The sequence below is a fragment of the Megascapheus bottae genome, chromosome 14, assembly GCF_031878675.1.
Source record: "Megascapheus bottae isolate mThoBot1 chromosome 14, mThoBot2.hap1, whole genome shotgun sequence".
Lineage (NCBI taxonomy): Eukaryota > Metazoa > Chordata > Mammalia > Rodentia > Geomyidae > Megascapheus > Megascapheus bottae.
The window spans coordinates 26,072,034-26,096,491 of record NC_143522.1 but is presented as its reverse complement, the minus strand read 5'-3'; the positions used below and the strand labels follow the sequence as shown (position 1 = coordinate 26,096,491).

The following is a 24,458-nucleotide window of genomic DNA, read 5'->3' as shown; positions in this document are numbered from 1 at the left end:
GCTGTATACTTAGTATAAACGTATGGGAAGGGTTGTCTTTTTTTTTTTCAGTTCTTTCTTTTAAAATAATATACCAAGCTAAGCATTTTCTTTATAATTTTATTCTTTCTTACAAAAAATGTGTGTGATACCAAAGAATCAAACCCTGGAGTTCATGTATGCTAAGCAATCACTCAATCACAAAGCCACATCCCTAACCCCCAAGCTAAGCATTTTCAGCACTCAAATCAGTCTCTCTCTCTCTGTCTCTCCTTATAGTACTGAGGTTTGAATTGAGGGCCATGTGCTTGCTAGGCTAGGTGTTCTACCACTTGGGCTGAGTCCCAAGCTCTCTGTTTAAAAACAAACAAAAAAAACCCACTGTGTTTTGTGAAATGCTTGTTTCCTTCCTCTCCGGTGTTCCTATTTGACTGTCAGTCAGTGTTGGGAGAAGCCCACGCTGCTCACTTCCTGCTCATGCATTCTGGCTTCCTCGGTAGACTGCTAGTCATAGCTAGCTCAGGCCCACTGCTCTGGATGCTATGATGTGTCATTGCCTCTCCGAAGTGGCAGGTCCCTCAGCTATAGAGTGCATTAATATTGAGAGCTTAGAACAACTCGATAACATTTAACTACTTGGGTAATGAGATAGTCAATAAAAATGATGGCATCAATTCAATGAAAGATAGTCTCATTGAAATTACCAGAAATAAAATTCCACTTATTTGGGGCTGGGAGCATGGCCTAGTGATAGAGTGCTTGCCTAGCATGCACAAAGACCCGGGTTTGATTCCTTGGTACCACATATACAGAAAAGGCCAGAAGTGGTGCTATGACTCAAGTGATAGAGCTCTAACCTTGAAGAATGCCCAAGGATGGTGCTCAGGCCCTGAGTTCAAGCCCCAAGACTGGCCAAATAAAAAAAAAAATTCCATTTATCACAGAGACACATAGACACACACCAGTCTTTCTTGTATGATTATGTATGTACTAAAAATACATAAAATGTCTACATACATTTATGTGGGATAAAAGGTGAAGAGATCACACAATATATTAAAAATATCAGTGAGTTCTCTGAGTGTAGAAGGCAAAAGAGTTTCCTAGTCAAAATAGATAGGTGAAGTAAAGGTGAGAAACTCAGATGTCAGCTGCAGGTGACTAGGAATACATTTCCTGTCTTTCCTCACCAAAATTTGAGATAAAGAGGCTATTTGTACATGAGTATGATGTTTAATTTTTTTTCCAACTCTAGATTCCTGAGTGTTTGAGGGATAGTTACCCTAAACCTGATGAGCCCTGCTACTTGTATGTGATTGGAATGGTGTTAACTACCCCCTTACCTGATGAGCTCAACTTCAGAAGGCGGAAGCTCTATCCCCCAGAAGATACCACAAGATGTTTTGGGATACTGACTGCCAAACCTATACCTCAGGTAGGCCCCGCTTGCTAACGGGGGCTTCTTATCTTTGTCTGTCACCTGAGTCAACGCGGTGTCTCGTCTATTCTGGTAGAAAACAGAGAATTTGATCTCAGCCAAAAGTTCTAGAAGCAACCATCCTTTCTTTTCAAGTCTACTGTGTTGGAATAAATGAGAGGCCTGTTGACTGATGGCTCCTTTGTTTTTCTTTTGACCAAGATTCCTCACTTTCCTGTGTATACGCGCTCTGGAGAAGTGACCATATCCATTGAGCTGAAGAAGTCTGGTTTCACGTTGTCTCTCCAAATGCTTGAGCTCATCACAAGACTTCACCAGTATATATTCTCACATATTCTTCGGCTTGAAAAACCCGCACTAGAATTTAAGCCTACAGATGCCGACTCTGCATACTGTGTTCTACCTCTCAATGTCGGTAAGAAGCATCCGGCAGTACAGTGTCCCTTCATAGTAGCTACAGAGCAGAAGTCATCTTCACAGGGTGCTCTAGGAAAGTCTCCTACTGTGATAACTAAGCCAGAAATTGGGCAGTGTACCCCAAATAGGAATCTTATCTGTATTGTATTTTAACAAGTAAAGAGTCTTTTTTTCCCCCCCTAAGTTAATGACTCCAGCACTTTGGATATTGACTTTAAATTCATGGAAGATATTGAGAAATCTGAAGCTCGAATAGGCATTCCCAGTACAAAGTATTCAAAAGAAACACCTTTTGTTTTTAAATTGGAAGATTACCAAGATGCAGTTATCATTCCAAGGTAGGTATTTATTACCATAATTACCAAGATTATTATGTTTGTGCTATTGAATGTTGAACTCGGCCTCAGTGCTTGCTAGACAGGTGTTCTACCACTTTAGCCACACTTCCAGCCACCATACTCCAGGTAGGTGTTTAAATAGGTAGAAACGTGGTATTGACGTTATGTTTTCAAGGCTACTTTATTGATGTGGGTCCATAGGTGAGCAGTGACTTGAGCATTAATAGTATGAATAGGAGAAATAGTTATCTTTCCTACTGTGCTTGTTCTCTGTGGTTCACTCAATTAAGAAACAAACCCTGAAGATAAAGGTCAGATTAGTTAAATAATACTCAGTCTTTCTTCTTTAAATCCCCTTCTTGTAATTCCCAAACTATTCTTATAGAATTCAATCATGAGTAATATTTGTTGTTTTGATTCCTGGGGCTTGAACTCAGAACCTGAGCTCTGTCCTTGGGCTTTTTTTCAAGGGTAGAGCTCTACCACTTGAGCCACAGCACTACTTTGGACTTTTTCTATGTGGTACCGAGGAATCAAACCCAGGTCTTCGTGCATGCTAGGCAAGCACTCTACCACGAGGCCAAACTCCTGGCCCATAATTTTATTTCTTAGAAGTTTCTATAAGGAATAATGGTTTTGGGCTCAATGGGGTAAGTTTTGAGCTATAAAATTAAATAACAAGCACTTTTCTAAGAGAGTACTGGGTGCAGTTGGCTCTTTCTTCAATTATTTCAGATATTAATTATCACCATACTGTCATTGTCACAGATGCTTTAACACATTTTATGTGACAAATATTCAACGTTTCATGTTTAGCATTAGTAATGTTCAAAGTGTTTATTTAAATATTTGGATATTCTAAATCTAACGTGTTGGTTTTGATGATCAGACATGTTAGGATACCATTTAGCTTTCATATGTTAGCAAAGTATAGGTATTTAGAAGAAGAATAACAGTGGGAGAGAATGCCATGTCAGTTTTTACCCGATAGACAATTTTTATTGTTTCAGATACGCTTAAAATATCACCTTTGGAGTTAAACTTTTTATTAATGCTATTTATGTTCAACCTTTTGTTAAATAATCATAATTTGTATTTCCATATTCAAACAGGTGTGTTTTAGGAATAGCTGATTTAAAGGAAAAAGCAACTGATTGATTTTCTCTTTTAGATACCGCAATTTTGATCAGCCTCACCGATTTTATGTGGCTGATGTGTACACTGATCTTACCCCTCTCAGTAAATTTCCTTCCCCCGAATATGAAACTTTCGCAGAATATTATAAAACAAAGTATAACCTTGACCTGACCAATCTCAACCAGCCCCTGCTGGATGTGGACCACACATCTTCCAGGTAAGAGCCCCTGGAGTGCCCTTTCCACTGTGCTTGAAGCATTCTCTGTAGAGATGCGCTGTGCCCCTGTCCATCCATGGCATTAAAAGTCATTGGCGCAGAAACGAACCTGGGGAATCAGCCACTACCCTAATTGTGACTTGTAGGTACAGCTGGAACACTACTGTGAGAGTGTATACATGTATATATTTCTATCTGTTTGACGAATTCATTTTGAATTTTACAGACTTAATCTCTTGACACCTCGACATTTAAATCAGAAGGGAAAAGCACTTCCTCTAAGCAGCGCAGAAAAGAGGAAAGCCAAATGGGAAAGTCTGCAGAATAAACAGGTAATGAATTCTTATGAGCATACCTTTGTTTCTGTTTTTGTTTTTTCTTTTTGGTGGTAGTGGTACTGGGGCCTAGGGTTTGAACTCAGGCACTCTCCTGCTGTGCCATACTTCTAGCCCTTTCTGTGCTGATTATTTTCCTGTCCAACACACGCCTGGGTGATGATCTGCCTGTTTTCAGCTAGAACAACACATACACACACACATGCCATTGGAGCCAGCTCTTGGTTAATGAAGGGTCTCATGAACTTCTCTGCCTGGACTGGCCTGGAGCTATGATGGCCTGGAGCTATGTTAGTTTCCTTCAGCTTACTACTAATACGTTCCAAGACCTGTTTCAATGCTACATTATAAACTTACCTGGGTGATTTATAACTTGGGGAATCCACCCAACCCTTAAATTTTATTTCATGCCATCTTTAGTAAGTTTTGAGAGTTTTGCTTTATCCTTGGCCTGTTACGTAATTGTATTGTGAAATTGTCCTCATAAATCCTAGGCTAAATTCCATTTGGACGTGAAGAATTTACTATTTTTTATTAACATTGATTTTTATATCCTATTTCAAATGACATATTTAACAAACAAGTATTCAAGAAGGGAATCTCTATATACAATCACTGGCACTTAGATTTTAGAACATAATTGAAATTAGGTTGAGGGTTTGTATGTCATAGATACATAGATAAATGAAGAATTATTACTTTAAAATACTTTCTAAAATTAGCTTTTATAGCATTTATGATTTTTATCATTATTCTTTAGTGTGAAATAACCTTAATTTTTTCTTTTTTTATTCTTGTGCCCACATATTTGTTAATGTGTTTTTATTACACTTTGTATTTATCTACTCCATTGTTTGCTTACTTAAAGATCCTGGTTCCAGAACTCTGTGCTATACATCCAATTCCAGCATCACTGTGGAGAAAAGCAGTTTGTCTCCCCAGCATCCTTTACCGCCTTCACTGCCTTCTGACTGCAGAGGAGCTGAGAGCGCAGACAGCCAGCGACGCTGGTGTGGGAGTCCGATCCCTTCCTGCGGATTTTAGGTATGTGGGTGCTGTAGTCAGAAAGCATTAGTTGTGAAACCCTATTTGCCACAGAAGGGAATTAAGCTAGAATTTTACTTTTCTGTTATCTTAAATTACTGAAGGAAAGCACAGATGTGTAATACACGAGAAAAATGCATTGTTTGGCATGTTAGGTAAACACTGGCACTCTGGTCACTGGGCCCTCTGTTCTTGTGAGAGTTAGGCAAAATTAATTCCTTTCTTCATTGGTGATATTGAAATGAGAGTACAAACAGTTAAGATTGCCTTTCTCTTCTAACAAACCACACACACATACACACGCGCGCACACACGCAGTTGTTTCGGAATGGAATGTAGCTCAGTGGCAATACAAATACAACAAATAACTTGCATAGCAAGTACAACATCCTGGGTTTGATCCTCAGTACAAAAAAAAGAAAAAAAAAACAGTTAAAAATATGAACAGTATGTCATTCTTACTTTTGTCTTCATTGTTTTCTTCCCACTAGTAGGCTCCATTCTGGGAATTTTTTTTTTTTTTTTTTTTTTTTTTTTTGCTTATCCATTTAAATTAATTTCATTTACCCAGTAGAAAAGCCAGATGGCTCTAGCAATTGAAGGGACTTCAAACACAATGTGAATAATCACAGCTCTGTTATTTGTACTTAATACAGTATTCAAATTCCTGTATTAAATCATTGACTTCTCAGAATAGTCTGATGTGGTAGTTGCTGCTAGCTGCTTTACACTAGCAGAGGCTGAGGCCAAGCAGAGTGGAAGTTGTCCTCATCTGATTGATCAGAGGCCTGGGTTCCACCATAAAGTCTGTGTTCTAGGCCTTGCTGGCCCCCTTAAAGCCTGATCTGCTCAGCCACTGTGCTCTGGGGCAGCCATTAAATCAGCAAAGTCCTGCTTATTATAGTCAACCTAGTATAGAATTCTCAACGATGTCCTCTTTTTACTTGGAATTTGTTTCTCTTCTGAACTAGAGCATATTTCTCATAGAGTTGTTGTTTAGTTCCAAATGCTATCACTGTAACCCTAGCCCTTTTGAAAAGCTATAAAAATGTCTTTGCAGGTACCCCAATTTAGACTTTGGGTGGAAAAAATCGATCGACAGCAAATCCTTCATCTCAGTTTCTAACTCCTCTTTGGCTGAAAATGATAATTACTGTAAGCACAGCACAATTATAGTCCCTGGAAATGCTGCACATCAAGGTGCTAATAGAACCTCCTTAGAAAACCACGACCAAATGTCTGTGTCCTGCAGAACGCTACTCAGTGGGTCACCTGGTAAGCTCCAGATTGAAGTCTCCACAGATCCGACAGCAATTAATGGTCTTTCTTACAATAAAAACCTGGCCAATGGCAGTTATGATTTAACTAACAGAGACTTTTGCCAAGGAAATCAGCTGAATTACTATAAGCAGGAAATACCTGTAAAACCAACTACCTCATATCCCATTCAGAATTTATACAATTATGAGAACCAGCCCAAGCCCAGCGATGAATGTGCTCTACTGAGTAATAAATACCTTGGTGGAAATGCTAACAAATCTACCTCAGATGGAAGTTCTGCAGTGGCCTCGAGGCCTGGCACTGGTACGGCCGATGCTGTTGACGCACTCAAGGACAGGATGGAACAGGAGCAGAGCCTACCTGCTGGGCTCTCCTCAAGGACGCTTGGCCCCAATCCTGGGCTTATTCTTCAGGCTTTGACTCTGTCAAATGCCAGTGATGGTTTCAACCTGGAGAGGCTTGAAATGCTTGGTGACTCCTTCTTAAAGCACGCCATCACCACCTATCTCTTTTGCACTTACCCCGATGCTCATGAAGGCCGCCTTTCATACATGAGAAGCAAAAAGGTAAGATGTGGTCTTCCCTGCTTGAGCAAGTGATTGTACAGTGGGCCTGAAAGTGGTTGGAAGGATTGAGAAACTTCAGCAGATGGGGAGACAGCCACTGTCAGATCGCTGGGGCCATGTGTGCATGCTGCCTTTCCACCAGACCAATCGGAACTAAGCCGCAGCAGGGAACAAGTGCTTTCTGCTGATGGCAGCTCAGGTTTAGGGGTTAGCTAAGATATTTACCAATATTTATACCTTACTATAAATAGTTAAGAATGTTTACTTACAGCTTACTTATGGACAGAAGTTCAGTTTGAATAAACCTCATGGTACAAGTGCTTGTGATGCCTGGATCCTAGGGCACAGAAGTAAACTGGGGAAGTGAGGAGGAGGAACAGGTAGAGACATGGTCTTGAGGTGCCATCTTTTCTAGCCGAGCTCTATCTACCACATTCCAGAATTTTTGCACAGCAAAGTGCAGTTACCCTCCCCATCCCCCACCCCAAGTGTAGAGAGTGGAGGGAGAAGCCATAGTGAGAGCGGTTGCTGGTAGTTCCAAGGAAGGGGTGCTTATAATCTTATGTGGAAAAATAATGAATAAAAGAGGTGCTGGAGCCCCCGTAACCACAGAGGAAGGAGTGGGCCCTCATGGAGGAAGGAAGCCCCATCGGAGCTGAGCAGGGGGAGCTGAACATAGAGCAGAGCACATGGGCTCTGAGCGGAGCCAGATGGGGCACTGTAGAGATAGAAAAGAGCTGGGTAGAGGCTTGTGCCAACGGCCAGGCCGAGGTCTAGCATGTAGTGTCAGTGCTGTGGAACTCTAGAAGGACATTTGAGCACTGAACTGTAAATATTAGTAAAGTGATCTGTTGAAGTACTGGTCTAGTATCAGATTGACCCTCAGAACACACCAGCCAAAGGCAGGAACAATGTGAATTCTGTACGTGAGGAAGGGGCAGAGGAATGTAGTGACCGCAGCAGAAGCAACTTGACTTAGCAACTCAGAGAGGTGTATGTTTTCATTCTCCTAGTGCAGAGATCAGGTAAGGAAGCTGGAGAGTTAACTTGCCCTGCCCCAAGGCACGTGACAAGCCAAGGGCAGAGCAGGGATCAAACCAGACAGTGTTGCTTTGAGGAGCTTGATTTTCACTGTTGGCTTCTGGTTCTTTTGAGCCCCAGGCATAGCTCAGGGCCCTGTACTCACATCCTCTCATGTCTTTCTCCAAGCTGGGCTCTGAGGGACAGCTACCACAGACCCCTTTTACACAGTGGGTAATGGCTTCCTAAAAAGTATGCTTAGCTCATGGGAGGGCTAGCACTGGTCCTGGACAGAGGCTCACTGCACTCCCTTCCCAGAGAACCTGGACAGGCCGAGGATACCCAGGGCTGTGTGAGGGCTGGCAACCTGGGGACATCGGCGGTGGTGGAAATGTGGGACATTGTTCGGGTTGGGGCTTTTACACCTGTGGGTATATCAAGTGGAGATGTGTAGGTAATTGTGAATTCCAGAGCCTCCTTTGGGTTTGGAAGGTAGGTCTCCTTAAGTGAATGTGTTTTCACGGTGATGGTTGCAGGAAGAAAGTACAGAGCTGAGTAGGAGTACTAAGAAGCATACTGTTCAGTAAGAATAGTCTTATTTGGTTAGAAAGGCTGTCTGTGTCTTTGTTTGTGTCTGTGTCTGTCTTTATATCTCTCATGGGGCTTGAACTCTGGGCCTGGGCGCTGTCCCTGAGCTCTTCAGCTCAAAATTACCACCCTACCCCTTGGCCACAGCATCACTTCCAGTTTCTAGAGGTTAATTGGAGATAAAAGTCTCATGGTCTTCAGTGCCTGGGCTGGCTTTGAATGGTGATCCTCAGATGTCAGCCTTCTGGGTAGCTGGGATTACAGGCCTGAGCCACCCATGCCCAGCTATTACCTTTCTTGACAAAGTTTGTCCCTTCATCTGGTCAGCCCTCTGCCTTTCTGCAGAATAACTGTCCCTGCCTCTGCCTGCTGAGAGGGCCTACCCCGAGGGCTTCTCCCGGGCAGGCTCTGGCCACACACTGCCTGCTTTCCTCACTTAATTAAACCAACTCTATGCTTTGCCCAGGCCCAGCCCTGTCCCTGTTGAGCCCGCTGCCTTTCCTGATGCTCTTCTCTCACCTGCTCACCCATTGGCTTCTTACTGCCTGCTGTGACTTTTGCCTGTTACCAAGTCCCTCCACTCTGTTGTGCCTCCTTTCCACGAGTTTTGAACATGCTTTCCCTCCTTGGGATGCTTTGTTCCCACAGCGCTTGTTTGTATCAGTTCCGTACTTTAGCACTGAGTACTGGTTCCCTTGGTTGTTTTCTGACAGCCACTGGGTATTCCTCAAGGATAGTTCCTCTGCCTCTCTGACTGGTTCCTGCTGCGCTCCCTCGCAAGGGGCCTCTGGAGAGCAGGGGCTCACTAGGTTGCCACTGAATTACAGGGAGAAGGGCTCATGAATACTTCAGTAGCAAGTCTGTGAAAATGGAAATGAAGTCAACAGTTCTATTCCAGAGTCTCTAAGAAAAAAACTAAACAGAAATACAGTGATTGAAGAAAATTAGGGAGGGGATTAGAGGCTTAGGAATAGAAACTTGAAATTGACTAGAGAATATACGATATGATGGTTTTGTTACTGTGAATAAACAAATGATTTTTATTAGCTTTGGTTCCATTTAAAAATGGTTAAACAACATCATAAAAAGCTGTCCAAAACAAAAGATAATTTTTGAGAGAATGTTACAATTAAAATGATATTTGTGTCTTAGATTCTAGGGAAATAAAATTGTCTTAGCTCTGTGCATTGCCAGAGGTAAGAGAATCTAGAGAATCTGTAACTAGAGTTGATAGCATTTGTAGCTAGAAATTTGTAAGTAGAGATTACCCCTCCTTTCATTGAGAAGATTGTGACATCTCAACCTTATTGGTGTGAACTCTTCTTGTCTTCTTCGATAGTTCCAGTTAACAGTTTGTATCATACATCATAAAGTTATTTGCATACTTTGAAACTGAATTGTTCTTTTCTGGTATATCTGAGTATAGTAGATCTTTTTTTTTTTTTTTTTTTGCCAGTCCTGGGTCTTGAATTCAGGGCCTGAGCACTGGGCTTTGGCTTTTTCAAGACTAGAGCTCTACCACAGCACCACTTCCAGCTTTTTCTATGTATGTGGTACCAAGGAATCAAGCCCTGGTTCTTTGTGCATGCTAGGCAAGCACTCTACCACTAGACCAAACTCCTGGTCCCTATAGTAGATTTTTTATGGACTACATTTCATATTCAGAAACACTAAAGAATATAGAAAACCTGAATTTGAAATTCCTAGCCCATCACACATTTGTAGAAAAACAGCATGGCTATTATAAATGAGGAACATTTAGACTGTGCCAAGCGGCCATGCGTGGTTTGCTAGACCATTTCTAGCTAAGTGTCTTGTGCTTTTTTTTTTTTTTTCTGCTAAAGGTCAGCAACTGTAATCTGTATCGCCTTGGCAAGAAGAAGGGACTGCCCAGCCGCATGGTGGTATCCATATTTGACCCCCCTGTGAATTGGCTTCCCCCTGGCTATGTGGTCAATCAAGACAGAAGTAACTGTGATAAGTGGGGGAAAGATGAAATGGTAAGTTTCCCTGGTTGCATTGTAAATCAAACCAAAAGCAATACGGATGAAATAGAAATAGATAACTAGATAAGTAATTTGAAGAGAGCTAAAGAGTTTTGCTTGATTTTTGTTTGTTTCCCTTCCATGATACGTTTACAATATAGAATATATTTGATATAGTGAATCAGTTCTTTAAGTAAACTGTCTTCGAGTTTAGAAGTAGTATCATTTTGGTAGAGGATGGTTCCTTTTATCTTCCTAATTCAGAGGCAGAAGCTTTTATGTTTTGATTTAAAAAGAAAAGCCAACCTCCCCCAGTGTCCTTTCTTTTCCTATTAGTTCTGTTGAACGAAATGACTTTTCTCTGACCTGTGATTGCCAGGCCATGGCTAAAATAATTCATTTAGTACCAGCTAGCTTTGCTAGCTTGAGACTTTCTCAGGACTCTTTCTCCACCTGTGATCTGAAGAAAAGCCACCCTCCCTAAAGTTGTAGTCCTTTGGAAATCACTTCAGGGATGCTAATGGCTTCAGAAGACTTCACATATTAGCAAGATCTGCTTTCCACTGCCTTGTCTGGAGGCCACCAGGGGGCAGCTGGGAGTCCTCTGCTTAGCAGAGCAACATCCGCTGAGACTGCTGAGACTGAGAGCTCCTGGGCCCCTCCCTTGTTCCAGCCTCCAGCCATGCCTCTGGTAGCTTTCTTGCCCGAGTTTACTCCACACTCATGAGAAATTGGCTTGGGTTACTTCATTTGCAAAGAAATTTTGTATTTTCTAAATAATGTTTCCTTTGTTTCGGACATGCTTATCCTAGATAAATTTTAAATATTTGCCGATAACTTACTCCACAATTCTATTCTGATTTCCGTCAACTTGTTGAGTGGTTTTTGTTGTTCTTGTTGTGTGTTTTTGCCTTTTTGTTCTTATTTGACAGTGCTTGGGTTTGAACTAAGAGTCCTCTAGTGCTTTTTTGTTGTTGTTACTTGAGACTGAGTTCACTGTGTAACTCTGAGTGACATGGAACTTGAGATTCTCCTGCCTCAGTCTCCTGACAGGTATTCTAGTTGTGCCTCACTCTATCTGGCTTGTGGAGCATATAATTCATGTATTTGGCTTATCACAGAAATGGAACTTAACCTGGAAAAGCATTAAGACAACATTTAAATGCAAGTTAGATTGGAAAACTGACATTAGCTCTTGATTTAGAATATATAGAAAACATACTGCGTTTCTCTGAAGAAAAGCTCCAATAATAATAATAATAATCCTCTGTAAATGCTATTTCATGATATTGTTGACTCCTCAAAAGTATTATCACATAAGAGTAGCACTGCCATTTGTTTGGTTTGGTTTGATTTGGATTTGTAAAGATGTGGCACAGAGTTCTTGCTTTCCTTAATGTTCCTGCAGCTTGGCACTTTGGTTCTTGGGACACATTGAAAACACTGTTCAGACTTGGAACTTAGGAAAATGCAGGTTCTGTAGTGGTAGTTCTTTGCATTTTGTTGGAAAGCTATGGTAATTTTGATCTGCCCTTCTTGCACTCCCACTTGGCATGTCCCCTCGGATTGGTACAGGTGGCATCTTGCCATATGAGGATCTCTTGGGAGAAAGGGTGGTGATAACTCCATAGAAGCTCATTTTTTTGAGATCAGACCCACTCCTTAATAGATAAAGACTCTAGCAACCAGGCTTTATAAAAGTCTTTGCCCATGGTCAGGCTGTTTATTTGTGATAAAGCCATTCTTTTGTATCAGCATTAGCTTTTGGTAGCACCTTACTAGAGATGTTTTTTTACAAGGATTCAAAAAAAATTAGAAATTATTGAGCTGGGGTTTTAAATTACAACTTGGCCTGTTTGGTCTTAAGAACCAAACAATAGTCAAAACCATCTCATGTTACCTTGGAAAAATACAGAGGGTTGACAGGAAATAGTTCATTGAAGTCTGCCACTGTAGTTTCTTTTAGTATTCTCCTTATTTGTCAAAAGTTTCATTTTTAATTAAAAAACAGTGAACGATACATAGTTACATGGCTAGTCTTACTGCTGTGATTTTTTTTTCTTTCAAACAAATATAGTATTTCAATCTTTTTTGAATCTGGTATAAAATTAACTTTTTCTGTTTTTAAAATATTTGGCAAAATGTTTGAAAATATTTTTTCTGAATACTCTAGAAAGTTGTTATAGTTAAAATTGAATCATATCCTCTTGCTTTTTCCCCAATGTAAAGTGGTAGTGTGTGTTCTGTGTGTGTATGTGTATTTGCACACGCGTGTGTTTTAGTATATGTTTATTGTGTAACAGAAATTGGGCATCTTTCTGGCATTGCACCAAAGTTCCATCCATACTGTAACCTCCCCTATTTATTAAGATTGTCATTCACAAATAAGCTTTTGCCAAAGTAATTGGAATTAGCAAAGATCTTTTGACAGAAATTGAATTGTTGTGCTTCAGGTTATTGCAAGTTTTCTCCTGTGTTTGTCAGCTATGCTGTGGTATGTTACCCCGATACTATGGCTCAAAGCGGAGGGAAAAGGTGATTTCTCAAGCCAGGGCTCACTTCTCTGATCACTCTTATTTTTAAGCAGAACAATTTAGTCTTAGGTTGTAGTAAGTGTCCTATGATTTGCAATGAAAGTAGAGTGATAAAGCTTTATAATAAAGTTCTTCTGTGCATTCTTAGTGGTATAAAGTTTTGAAGATAATTTTTTATATTACATTCTTAACTGAAAATATACCGTTCTTTTGCTTGGAATTTCATTCTATTCATTTAGAAATCTTTCTGGGAGTCGGGTCTCCGTGTTTTAGGAGCTCGTGGGTGGGGAACCTGTGTGTCCCTCGGTCTGCAGCCCTCAGAGTCAGACTTCCCCAGAGACCTGCCCTTTTGCGCGCTCATTTTAACTTTATGTCCTTGTTCAGGACTTGTAACTTACAGCTTTCTACTGCCTAAAGGTCATTTTATAACTTAGCAAATGAACATTCAAAGAACATGCTTTACTTTGTTTATATGATTAAATAACTTATTTTATGTTAATTGAAAACAAATGGCCATGATTTTAAAGTTGCCCTTCAGTATTTGTGGTTGTCATTTGAAATTATCCATGACCCTTGCTTTTATTGAGTTTCAAACCCTTTTAAAAACAGCAGCTATGTTTCCCCTCCTTCATCCCCCGTTTCAGACAAAAGACCGCCTGCTGGCAAATGGCAAACTGGATGAGGACTGTGAGGAGGAGGAAGAGGAGGAGGAGGAAGAAGAAGAGGAGGAGGAGGATCTGCCCTGGAGGGCTCCCAAGGAGGAGGCCGAATATGAAGACGACTTCCTGGAGTACGATCAAGAGCACATTCAGTTTATAGACAACATGTTGATGGGGTCAGGCGCTTTTGTAAAGAAAATTTCTCTTTCTCCCTTTTCCACCACTGATTCTGCGTATGAATGGAAAATGCCCAAAAAGTCCTCCTTAGGCAGCATGCCATTTGCACCCGACTTGGAGGATTTCGACTACAGCTCCTGGGATGCAATGTGCTATCTGGACCCTAGCAAAGTTGTTGAGGAGGATGACTTCGTGGTGGGGTTCTGGAATCCGTCCGAAGAGAACTGTGGGGTTGACACAGGGAAGCAGTCCATCTCCTACGACCTGCACACGGAGCAGTGCATTGCCGACAAGAGCATCGCAGACTGCGTCGAGGCCCTGCTGGGCTGCTACCTGACCAGCTGTGGGGAGCGGGCTGCGCAGCTTTTCCTCTGCTCGCTGGGGCTGAAGGTGCTCCCCGTGATGAAAAGGACTGCCCGCGACCTCGGCGGCAGCCAACAAAGGAGCCCTTCAGGGAGCTCCGCAGCCCCAGCAGCGGCGGCGGCGGCCAGCCCCCGCTCTGCAGGGCGGACAGGCCTGGAGTACGGCTCACTGAAGATCCCACCCAGGTGTATGTTTGACCACCCAGATGCAGATAAAACCCTGACCCACCTGATATCAGGCTTTGAGAACTTCGAGAAGAAGATCAGCTACAGATTTAAGAACAAGGCTTACCTTCTGCAGGCCTTCACACACGCCTCCTACCACTACAACACCATCACAGGTAAGGAGCCCTCGCCAGGCTGGCCCTAACCCAGAAGCGCTGCCCAGTGCATGGCTTGGGTTTTATAAACAGTGCTCAGTGTATGGATGCTCTTAAGTGCTTACTTAATATGCATGGTTGAGCAAGAAAGAAAAGAGATCTTTATTTCCCTGTCTTCTGGGGCAGGGAGAACTGCTTAGAAACTTGGGCAGTGTGGTGATCTTGCAAACTTTCCCCGATTTCATTTTATGTGTGGCCTGGAGAAATTGAAGCTGTAGCATTTCGTATTTGCCAGCTGCTTCCAGCCTACCTTCTTCCTGCCCGTTCAGTGCTGCTTAGGGAGCTTTCCATTCTTCCTCGAGCCTGAAGGCAGGAATGTTGGTAGACACTGTTTCGCAGGAAGGCTGGCTGTGCTGTCATGTTTAGGTTTTTGTGTGCTCTGTTTTCCTCTTGTATCTAATATGCTCCTAACCCCTAAGGATTGCAAGAAGTCTCAGTCCCCCAAATGAAAATTACTTCCAACGTGTATGTTTTGTTTTCTGTAGGTGGATGGTACTTACTTAAATCCAGAATGCCAAAACAAGTCCAGAGTTGTAGTTTCTGGAATAAAAGCAGTGTTAGGCTAGGGTGATCTGTAAAACATGAAACCAAAAGTGAATGATTCTGATTCTGGTTAGGAAACTGGCGCACTGAGTAAAGGCTGCTTTTTGTGGGAAAGAGCAGGCACACAGCTTCCATACCTCTTCTGTGCCCTCTGCTGGAGTTCTGAAGCCCAGCTTTTGCCCACCTGCCTCAGTTTCCTCTTCTAATCACTGTGAGAAGCTAAGCAAGTTGCTTAGCTCTGAGAGTCTCTCACATTTTGATAGCCATTTTTGCTAGGGTCCTAGATCCATTCTTCAACTCTTTTTCCTCAGTGTCTTTCTTTCTTGGCTTGTATCAGAGTCAATATTTGCAGCTCATGTTGAGAAGAGGCTCTTCTACCAGCTGTCACTGTGTGCGACCCCTGTGGTCAATAGTGGTGAGAAATGGTGTCACTTATCCACACATTTCAGGGTTGACACTGTGCAGTGACTGCAGCAGAGCAGTGTGTGTGCAAGGTGTGTGTGCCACTTGTGGTATAGCTAAGGTAACAGTGCCGGAGGTCCCTGGTACCTGCCTGGCCAGCAGAGACCAGAGAAGAGGGAGTCAAGAAGGCACCTGGGAAATGATTTCTTCCTAACAGACACTTGAAGCTTTTTGACCCTGGTTTATATGCATATGTGTATAATAGATGTGTATGTGCCTTAAATTACATTAAAACCTGATTTTCAGGGTCGGGAGCTTTGCCAAATGGTAGAGTGCTGGCCTAGTATGCATGAAGACCCGGTTTGATTCCTTGGTACCACAAACATAGGGAAAAAGCTGGAAGTGGTGCTGTGGCTCAAGTGATAGAGCTCTAGCTTTGAGAAAGCCTGAGGACAGTTCTCAGGCCCTGAGTTCAAGCCCCAAGACTGGCAAAAAGAAAAAGAAAACCACCTAATTTCTGGAGGCATTAGTAAATTACTGAGTATAATCTCATGGCAGAAGGGGAGTTAGCTGATGACCTGAGGCAAAGTCTCTAGTGTTAGGCTGGGAGGCCGAGGTTAGTGCTGTCACACAGCCAGTGTTTCCTCTCTGCTGCTCGTACAGATTGTTACCAGCGCTTAGAATTCCTGGGAGATGCGATTTTGGACTACCTCATAACCAAGCACCTTTATGAAGACCCTCGACAGCACTCCCCAGGGGTCCTGACCGACCTGCGCTCCGCCTTGGTCAACAACACCATCTTCGCATCGCTGGCTGTGAAGTACGACTACCACAAGTACTTCAAAGCTGTCTCCCCCGAGCTCTTCCACGTCATCGATGACTTTGTGCAGTTCCAGCTCGAGAAGAATGAGATGCAAGGCATGGATTCTGAGGTTAGTACTGTTGAGAAATACATAGAATTCCCTGTTGAAGAAAGCACTCTCAGGCACCTGAGCTCTGACTTCATGACTGACCAGAGGGTTGACTGAAGGTCAGGGCCAGGTAACTGCAAGTCATGCACTTTCTCTAGAGAACAGATAGGCTCTTGTGCGCTTTCGGCCTTGAGACCTCTCTGCCCACTCCATGTATCGAGGCCCTTCAGGCAGAAGCGGGAGTGGGCTTTCCAGTCACTTCTTATTCTCGTCCCTCGCTAGGATTCCAGGGCCACTCAAGGGCACCTCCTTTCTGCCCCTGCGTAGATCGCCCTCCTTGTAGCCTAGGTGCCATCTCTTGTGTTTTCATGGGTTCGAGTACTGGCTAGCATCTCAAGTGAGCATCACAGGTGTGCGCTCTGCTCTGCCTGAAGTGGGGAAATCTTTCGAAACCAGACTTCTAACCTTTAGAACTCGGGAGGCATCTAGTAAGAGTGCAGCCAGGGGTTCTTTGGTGACCAACTGCTGCTGGGGTGTGTGCCCATGGGCACCGAGGTAATTTGTCGGGGAGATGCTGCTCAGGCATTGTCGCCTCCCTGCTTGGAGCTCAGCTGCCTTCGTGGCACCAGGAGAGCATTCCTGCTATTTCCTTGGCTTTGTAGATTTCTTTCAGAGTCAAAGAGTGTATTTCTGATGGCCCCTGCTTTCCTCCGTACCTTCTCTCTAATTACCCGAGTGTTGTTGGGGGTAGCCGAGTCCTCTGGCGTTTGTGGGTCTTGGAGTTCAGCCGTGGGGCAGAGGCCACTGAGGGGAGTCTTTGCGCAGCTCATGTTCCCTACTTGGCCTGTGTGTTCCTCCACAGCCAGCGGTCAAGCCCAGGGAGATTCGACTCACGGCTTCCTTTTCTGGTGTCGGGCGTTGGGACACCAAAGCTCTGGATGGAGAGATTTGTTACAGTTAGATTGAAGTTCTCTTTGGATGTGGGTGCATACTGCATCTGCTAGCTTTTGTTCATTTCTTCTCTTTGTTTGTGTAAACATATGTGTAGAAGTTATAAAAACATATGGAAATGTCATGGTCTGGCTTTCTAGTTCAATATTTGATCTTGAGGAAGTCTCTCTCTCTCTTGCGGGCCTTCATTTCCTCAGCTGTGAAGTGAGAGAATTACACTTGCTAAGTTCCAGAATTCCTTTCTGTTCCCCAACTGTGAGATGTGAGCACTAAGCCAGCATTGCAAATCTACAGAACTTGGTGCGGCTAAGCAATTCATTTAAAGTTAACACGCTCCTCTACTTTATATATCCCTTTCCCAAAGACTGTTTATTAAATTTAATACAAGTAAACCAGAACAGTAATTCAAGTTGTCAAGTTATGCTTCCTCAGCAGTACGCACGGTGAGCATTTGGGACGCACCACACTGTGCCTGCAAGGCACACAAGGCACTTGTGTCACTGTGGGTCTGGGCCGACGGGCATGACTGCTGCCCTGGTTGTTGCCAGCACCGCGTGCCCCATTTCTGTAAATGACCTTTATGGATGTCTTTGGTTAGGACTTTCAGGAAATATAGATATGCTGAATAGTTTGATCTATCCAGTTACCTTTGCAAGGGAAGTTTCTGGGGACAGAATTTCAGTATCAAACGATTGTGGACATTTTAAAAGTCTTTTCACATGTGTAGATAGCCACGTAGGATTTTAGCCTGTTCATTTGAATGTGCACTCTGTGTCAGGAACTTTATTACAGTGAACATGTGTTAAGTGATATAATGAAAAGGAAGCCTGGAGGGAACCCTTCCAGAAGGAACTGTCAAAAAAAGTGACAGAGCCATGCCAGTGCTGTGCAGGGAGCCTCTGACACACACACACACACACACACACACACACACACACACACACAGACTCACACACTCACACACTCACACATACACACACCCCATTAGGAGTGCTTTCCCACACAGTATTATTCTAGTTAATGTTCTAATTTAGAAGCATTGTTCCCCCTTGCTAGGTTTAGATTACTAAATGAGGGTGGAGATTTTTTTCTTCTTTGTGAATAGCAAATGTGCTAAGAATTCTTGGTATTCTTACCCTCGTTTAAAGGAATGATTTTAAAAAATTATTAGAAATGGGCTCTGTGCTCACATGTCACGCTCCCTGTCACAGCTCAGGAGATCTGAGGAGGACGAGGAGAAAGAAGAAGACATCGAGGTTCCGAAGGCCATGGGGGATGTGTTCGAGTCCCTGGCTGGCGCCATCTACATGGACAGCGGCATGTCGCTGGAGACGGTGTGGCAAGTGTACTACCCCATGATGCGCCCCCTCATAGGTACGGTCGCTCGGCCTCAGTGGGACCCAAGCAACCCACAGAACCCCGAAGCCTAGGACTCAAATTACTCTTCCATTTTGATTACAGAAAAGTTCTCTGCAAATGTGCCTCGTTCCCCAGTGAGAGAATTGCTTGAAATGGAACCAGAAACCGCCAAATTTAGGTAAGAAAATATGAGGGAGGGAAGGGACTAGCGACCGAAAAGCAAGAAGTCCGCGAAGGTACCACCAAGCATTGATTCTGAAAAATATTTATACTGGAGCACACGCTTATCCAATTTCCACCCCGGCCAGATTGACTGCTTGCTCTATTTTTTTTCCTTTATGTTTTCATAAAGCAAATCTGAGTTTGGGGCGAACTGGGGGCCCTATGGGCCACGTGCTTTTGTCTCGAGGCTCGCTTCCTTTGTGCTGTGTCTGCTTGAACTTGGGACTCTCAGCCTGAGCGTGCCCGCACCACGCTGACTGACAATAATAATAAATACTTCTGACTGCTAATGCAAGCTGTCTGGGTTTTTTACAGCCCGGCGGAGAGAACTTACGACGGGAAGGTCAGAGTCACTGTGGAAGTCGTAGGAAAGGGGAAATTTAAAGGTGTCGGTCGGAGTTACAGGATTGCCAAATCTGCTGCAGCGAGAAGAGCCCTCCGCAGCCTCAAAGCTAACCAGCCTCAGCTTCCCGGCAGCTGACCCTGTCATGCACATAGGATGAGAAGCAGGACTGTGGCAGGATTGTGCATTGATACTGAGCAGAATGAATTGAAGGCAGAATCTAAACTTTGTTTGATAACAAGATAGATAACAGAATAAAAACATTTAACGTAATGTATAAAATTTTTGGAACTAATTATAGTTTTAGTTTTTTGCGCAAACACAATCTTGTCTTCTTTCCTCACTTCTGCTTTGTTTAAATCACAAGAGTGCTTTAATGATGACATTTAGCTAGTGTTCGAAATACTGATAGGTTGCTTTTGTTGGTTTTATATATATATATATATGTACATATATATATATGTACATATATATATATATAAAAAAATTTTTTGCATCTATTTCTGTCAGCTTTGCTTAGTGTTAGAAGACCATGGAGCTTTAATGCTCCACCATCCTAGAGTCCCACCGAGCCCCTGACCATGCTGGGTTTGTTCAGTGGTGGCCCATGTGCCATCGGGAGCAAGACAGTGCTTGGGTCGCCTCTGCTCACCAGCTGTGCCTGGCAGTTGCAGTGGCACTCAGTGGTAAGGGACAGTGTAACCACCATTGACTGACACATTGGTGAGTCAACGGTGAGTTTCTGATGCCACGTAGTCCTAAAAAGGTTCTTGCCTTAAAAGTGAAAACCTCATGGCTATTCTTTAATTCTGGTCATTTTTTTGGAATAAGTTATTTTATAGCTCCTTGATTTTATTAGGCGTGAGATGTTGAGACCAAGACGGACAGCTCACTGTACACTTAAAACATATTGCGGGATTGTGCTAGAATCTGTCACATGTATGTATAGAAGACAGTTTAAAAAGCAGATAGCATAAAAAAAGCTGGGCTAAATATTCTATTTTACAGAAATATGACTAAAACCCTCCTGCTAAAGGATTCCACTGGTGGAATTTCTGTGGCAAAGAATTTCACTTGTCGGCTGTTGCTCTAACAAGTACCCGTAGACATATCACCCCTCAGAATGCTGCAGACTTTCTTTGGACTGCTGCTCCCTTAGAAGCAGGGAGCCCCACCCCACCCACTCCGGGGCCCACAGTGGGCTTCCTCCAGGGCGCATGCGCACCTCAGCCAGCCAAGCCACACCGTCAGAGATACGAACTCTAACCTTTGCCATAAACTGCCATCGTTTTGATACATCTGTGATTTTAGTCACTAACTTCAACTAGCTCATTATTTCCATCTTGGGGAAAAAGGAAAAAAAAAAAAGTAGGCTTTTGCCTCAGTTTCTTTAATCAGACTCATAGGCACTCTTCACTTAAATACCTCAGTTTTTCTTTCCCTTTGCATGCATTTTCCCCCTGTTTGGTGCTATGTTTATGTATTATGCTTGAAATTTTTAATTTTGTTTTGCACTGTAACTATGATACCTCTTCATTTACCTTTGTAAAGCTGCGATTTGCCCTGTTAATTATGCTTGAAGTGGGAGAGAGCTGAGCCCAGGAGTGAGCGCAGGGGCTGAGCTCACGAGGCCTTGTTTGCCTGCATGTTGAGATGAATGCTGCATTTCTGTTTTCAACTACAAGTGGCCTCTGTGCACCTGCAGAGAAATGCCCACATAGATGCAGACAGAAGGCTGGCAGCTCTGCTCCCCGAGGCAACTGAAGGAGGGGGAGACCGAGCTGCTCAATGGTAGTTTGGAGTCCCCAACCCGACACTTAAATGGAGATCTCAATTATTGAATGATATTTTTTAGCAAATTAATAAGTGATTCGTTTTTTAAATATTCTAATTTTGAACTTTAGACATCTGTTTGAATTTTTTAAAAACATTAACATGAGAGATCACAGTGAGTTAAAACCAAGCGATTCTTGACCTACGTAACTAATTGTGCAGTGGCAGGACTTACGTGGTTTTGCTGGTGAAGGGCGCTTGTGGGCCTATCACGGGTCTCAATTTAGAAGCCCCCTGAGACCAGAAGTCAAGGGCTTGGCATTGTGTCTTCGTGTTTATCTCTCTGGTAAAGGAGTCTATTGCTTCTTGGCATCTAAATCCGATTGTTTCACAGTTAAATTTCTGGCAGGAGAAAAATGCCTCAATGTATTTTGTAACCTTTAAGAAGAGTATTTTTTTGTTGTTATTAATATTAAAAAGTTCAGACTTGGATATGATTAGGTCATCCATTCTCAGTGGTGCAAATTTCCTGCCACCCTTCAAAATGTCTTATCAGCCGCACGTTTCAGTTATTTCGTTTTTTATTTTGTCAGAGAAAAAAATAGCTGAGATTAATTTGATTCACAGTTTGAAACATTCTCTGCTCCCCTGGTGACCAAGTTAAAAAATAACAAGTTGGAGTTAGACATAGGAAATGGTTCTGAGCGCTTCTGTTAGGTGAAGTAGGAATGCTGTGGAGTTTTCCCTGGATTCCTTTGTTGCATCTGTCAAGGAAAAAATGCCCCTTCTCTGCAGCCTTCCTTGAGGACTGTGTGTGATCCTCTCCTCTCCTGCTTAGCTTATTCGCTTTCTCTGCGTAACCGGGAAGCCAGCTGGTGGCTGTGACTGAGCCCTGGCCTATGTGACGACTGGCAAGCAGTGGCAGAGATTCCTTGTGACTGTCATGTGAGGTTACTTGGCATGAACCCCACTTGTTTTTGGTTATTTCCTTTTCTGCAGTCCTAACTATGCTGCGTTGCACACTGCCCTTTCCCCTCTGTTCTGTTCCTGTGGCACAGGCTGGCATTACACTTGCTATCATGCTGTACCTCATTTCATGAAAAAAAAATCAAGATGTCTTATACCTGAGAGAGGGGAAAGATGCGGTCTGGCCTTGCTGCTGTTTTGATTTACTGCATTTGAAGAAGATAATTGTCATGCCCTGCAATGTGTCATATATACTTGCACAACTGAAGTAGGTCACTTTTGTCTGTAGTGTTTATACTATTTGTGAAAAGATGGCAGAGATTTGTTAACTGAGTTCTTATGTTTTTTAAATGTTACATTTTTTCTTTTACTTTATGTGAAATGATGACATTTAGAATGACCTCTCACACTCCTGTAATTATCCTCCATACACTGATCCTCTTACTTTCTCCACAGTAGCTTATCCTCAGAAGCGAGGCGGGCGCCCTGCCCGGGGCAGCTGTGTGAGCGCGGCCCCTTCTGTCTCTTGGTTTATTTCTGACGGCCGTTGCTCCCGCGGCTGCCGGGAGGCAGTGGAGGAAAGTCCAGCCCTGCCAAGGTTCTCCTCCAGGGCCCTGCTGATTTCAATTCCCCTTCTTGCTCAGCTAGGGCGTCTAATCCTTTTGCACAGAACGTGTGAGCCAGCAGCTGGGAACATGGGCATCTTTGTGTAGTCTGAAGCCGTGTTGAGTCCTTGGCTGGCTGGCACTGTCTGTGAGGAAGAACTCGGGCCGCGAGTGTCGCCTCTGGTTATTTGAATGACACTGATGTAGGTATATTTTTCCAACTGCTTTTCTGGAGTTGAATTATTTCTAAATAAATTCCTTTATTTTCTATTGTACAAGAGAAGTTTGAAAGATAGGTTGAAGACCAAGAATAGTAAGCTGATTTTCTGCTAGTAATAAAGCGTGAGAATTTGCATTGGGGCCGTTGTGCTGTCTGTCCACCAGCCGTGAAGGTAACGTGTGAGTATTTTCTAACCACTGTTTGTTCTTGACGATGGGAATTCTGCAGATGCAGTTGGTTTGGGGTGGTCGCAGGTTGCACGGCGGAAGTGCAGATGGAGGTGGACAGGGAGCGAGGCCGTCCACTCCGAGCAGGGGACGGAAGATGACTCGGAACCCGGAACCCGTGCACTAGTGCTGCTTCGCTCTCATGGCCCAGCCAGCCAGCACATGGCAAGCTGCAGCCTGCACCTTAGGAGTCTCAGCCCCCTCAGCCAGGGGCTTCTTGGGTTTTGGTTTTTGTTTTATAATCATTGTAGCCAAGCAAATCTCCAATAAAGTATGGTCTGTTCACTTGATATGTACTTTTCATCTCTTGTTTTCTTTAATCATTTGGGTGGTAACATTTGAATCATGACAGTAGCTCTCTCAAGTGCTTCATGGTAAGGCATGTGAAAATGGATGTTGTGTGTGAGAGGACAGGTGCCAGTATTGGCGTCTGAACATGGGGCCAGAGTGCTTTTGGCTGAGTGATTTTTTTTCCCTGAGCTCTTTCAGCTCACTTGAACCTTCTGTCCACTTCCCACTTTTCGGTAGCTCGTTGGAAATATAAATTTCATGAGGCCATGAGTTTGGCTTAGTAGAGCGCTTGCCTAACATGCAGCAAGACCTGAGTTTGATTCCTCAGTACCACATTCATAGAAAAAAGACAAGTGGTGCTGTGGCTCAGGTGGTAGAGCTCTAGCCTTGAGAAAGCCCAAGGACAGTGTCAGGTCCTGAGTTCAAGTCCTGGGACTGGCAAAGGAAAAAAAAGGCGGGAGGAGAATCTTACAGGCTTTTCTGTCTTGGCTGGTTTGAATGGGAATCCTCAAGTCTCGACTTCCTGTGGCGCTAGGATTCCAGGTGTGAGCCACCAGTGCATTATTTTAGTAACATTGTGTTTCCCAGGTCTGCCTCCTGTCTGCCTGTAGAATCTCCTGGGAACAGCTGTCTTTCTGCAGACACAAGCAGCACCGGTGTGCTGTGGTGGCTGTGTGCTGGGGACAAGCTCCCTGGGAGATTGATGAGATACTTGATATGGAATTGCTTATCTTGAAAATGCGGACACCAAGTTTGTTTCTAGACTTTTAGGACACATTTCCAATGTTGTTGCTTAAGAAAGAACACTGTTCTTTCAAGTTCTTCACCCGCCCTTCTGTTAAGTCTGTAAAGAAGGCACTGCGGAATCACAGCTAAATTTTTAAAATGAAAAACGAATTTTTAGTTGTCCTTTGTTAGTTACAGTGAATCCCTGTCTTTCTCCCTCCTGATTGTTTCAAATTAAAGGAGGAAAGGTATATGCATTTCCATCCCACGTATCTGGGCAAGTGCTGCATGCCTACATGTCACTACCTAGTTCAGGCCAGGCCTCGGGCCTACGGCCTTCTACTACCACTGACCCTACCTCCATCCAAGGCAAGCCCGCTCTCCTGGCCCCTGAGGTCAGCAATGACCAGCATAACCTAGTCTGGAATCAGATTGCAGATTGGATTGGGGTGTGCCTGAAGA

At 43.4% G+C, this 24,458-nt stretch overlaps 1 protein-coding gene across 3 annotated transcripts in view; it reads left to right on the top strand.

Annotated features, from left to right (window-relative positions):
* Dicer1 (dicer 1, ribonuclease III) overlaps nucleotides 1-23,269 on the top strand; it is a 67,075-nt gene extending 43,806 nt beyond the window's left edge. For all 3 annotated transcript variants that reach the window (XM_090344771.1, XM_090344769.1, XM_090344770.1), the window contains 13 exons: nucleotides 1,235-1,414; nucleotides 1,619-1,832; nucleotides 2,019-2,172; nucleotides 3,344-3,526; nucleotides 3,753-3,858; nucleotides 4,730-4,905; nucleotides 5,966-6,752; nucleotides 10,205-10,360; nucleotides 13,524-14,418; nucleotides 16,066-16,334; nucleotides 18,476-18,638; nucleotides 18,726-18,801; nucleotides 19,161-23,269. In XM_090344771.1, coding sequence (XP_090200897.1) covers nucleotides 1,235-1,414; nucleotides 1,619-1,832; nucleotides 2,019-2,172; nucleotides 3,344-3,526; nucleotides 3,753-3,858; nucleotides 4,730-4,905; nucleotides 5,966-6,752; nucleotides 10,205-10,360; nucleotides 13,524-14,418; nucleotides 16,066-16,334; nucleotides 18,476-18,638; nucleotides 18,726-18,801; nucleotides 19,161-19,326 — 3,525 coding nt within the window. In that variant the 3' untranslated portion in view covers nucleotides 19,327-23,269. The remainder of the gene's footprint in view (nucleotides 1-1,234; nucleotides 1,415-1,618; nucleotides 1,833-2,018; nucleotides 2,173-3,343; nucleotides 3,527-3,752; nucleotides 3,859-4,729; nucleotides 4,906-5,965; nucleotides 6,753-10,204; nucleotides 10,361-13,523; nucleotides 14,419-16,065; nucleotides 16,335-18,475; nucleotides 18,639-18,725; nucleotides 18,802-19,160) is intronic.
* Nucleotides 23,270-24,458: the final 1,189 nt, after the last annotated feature.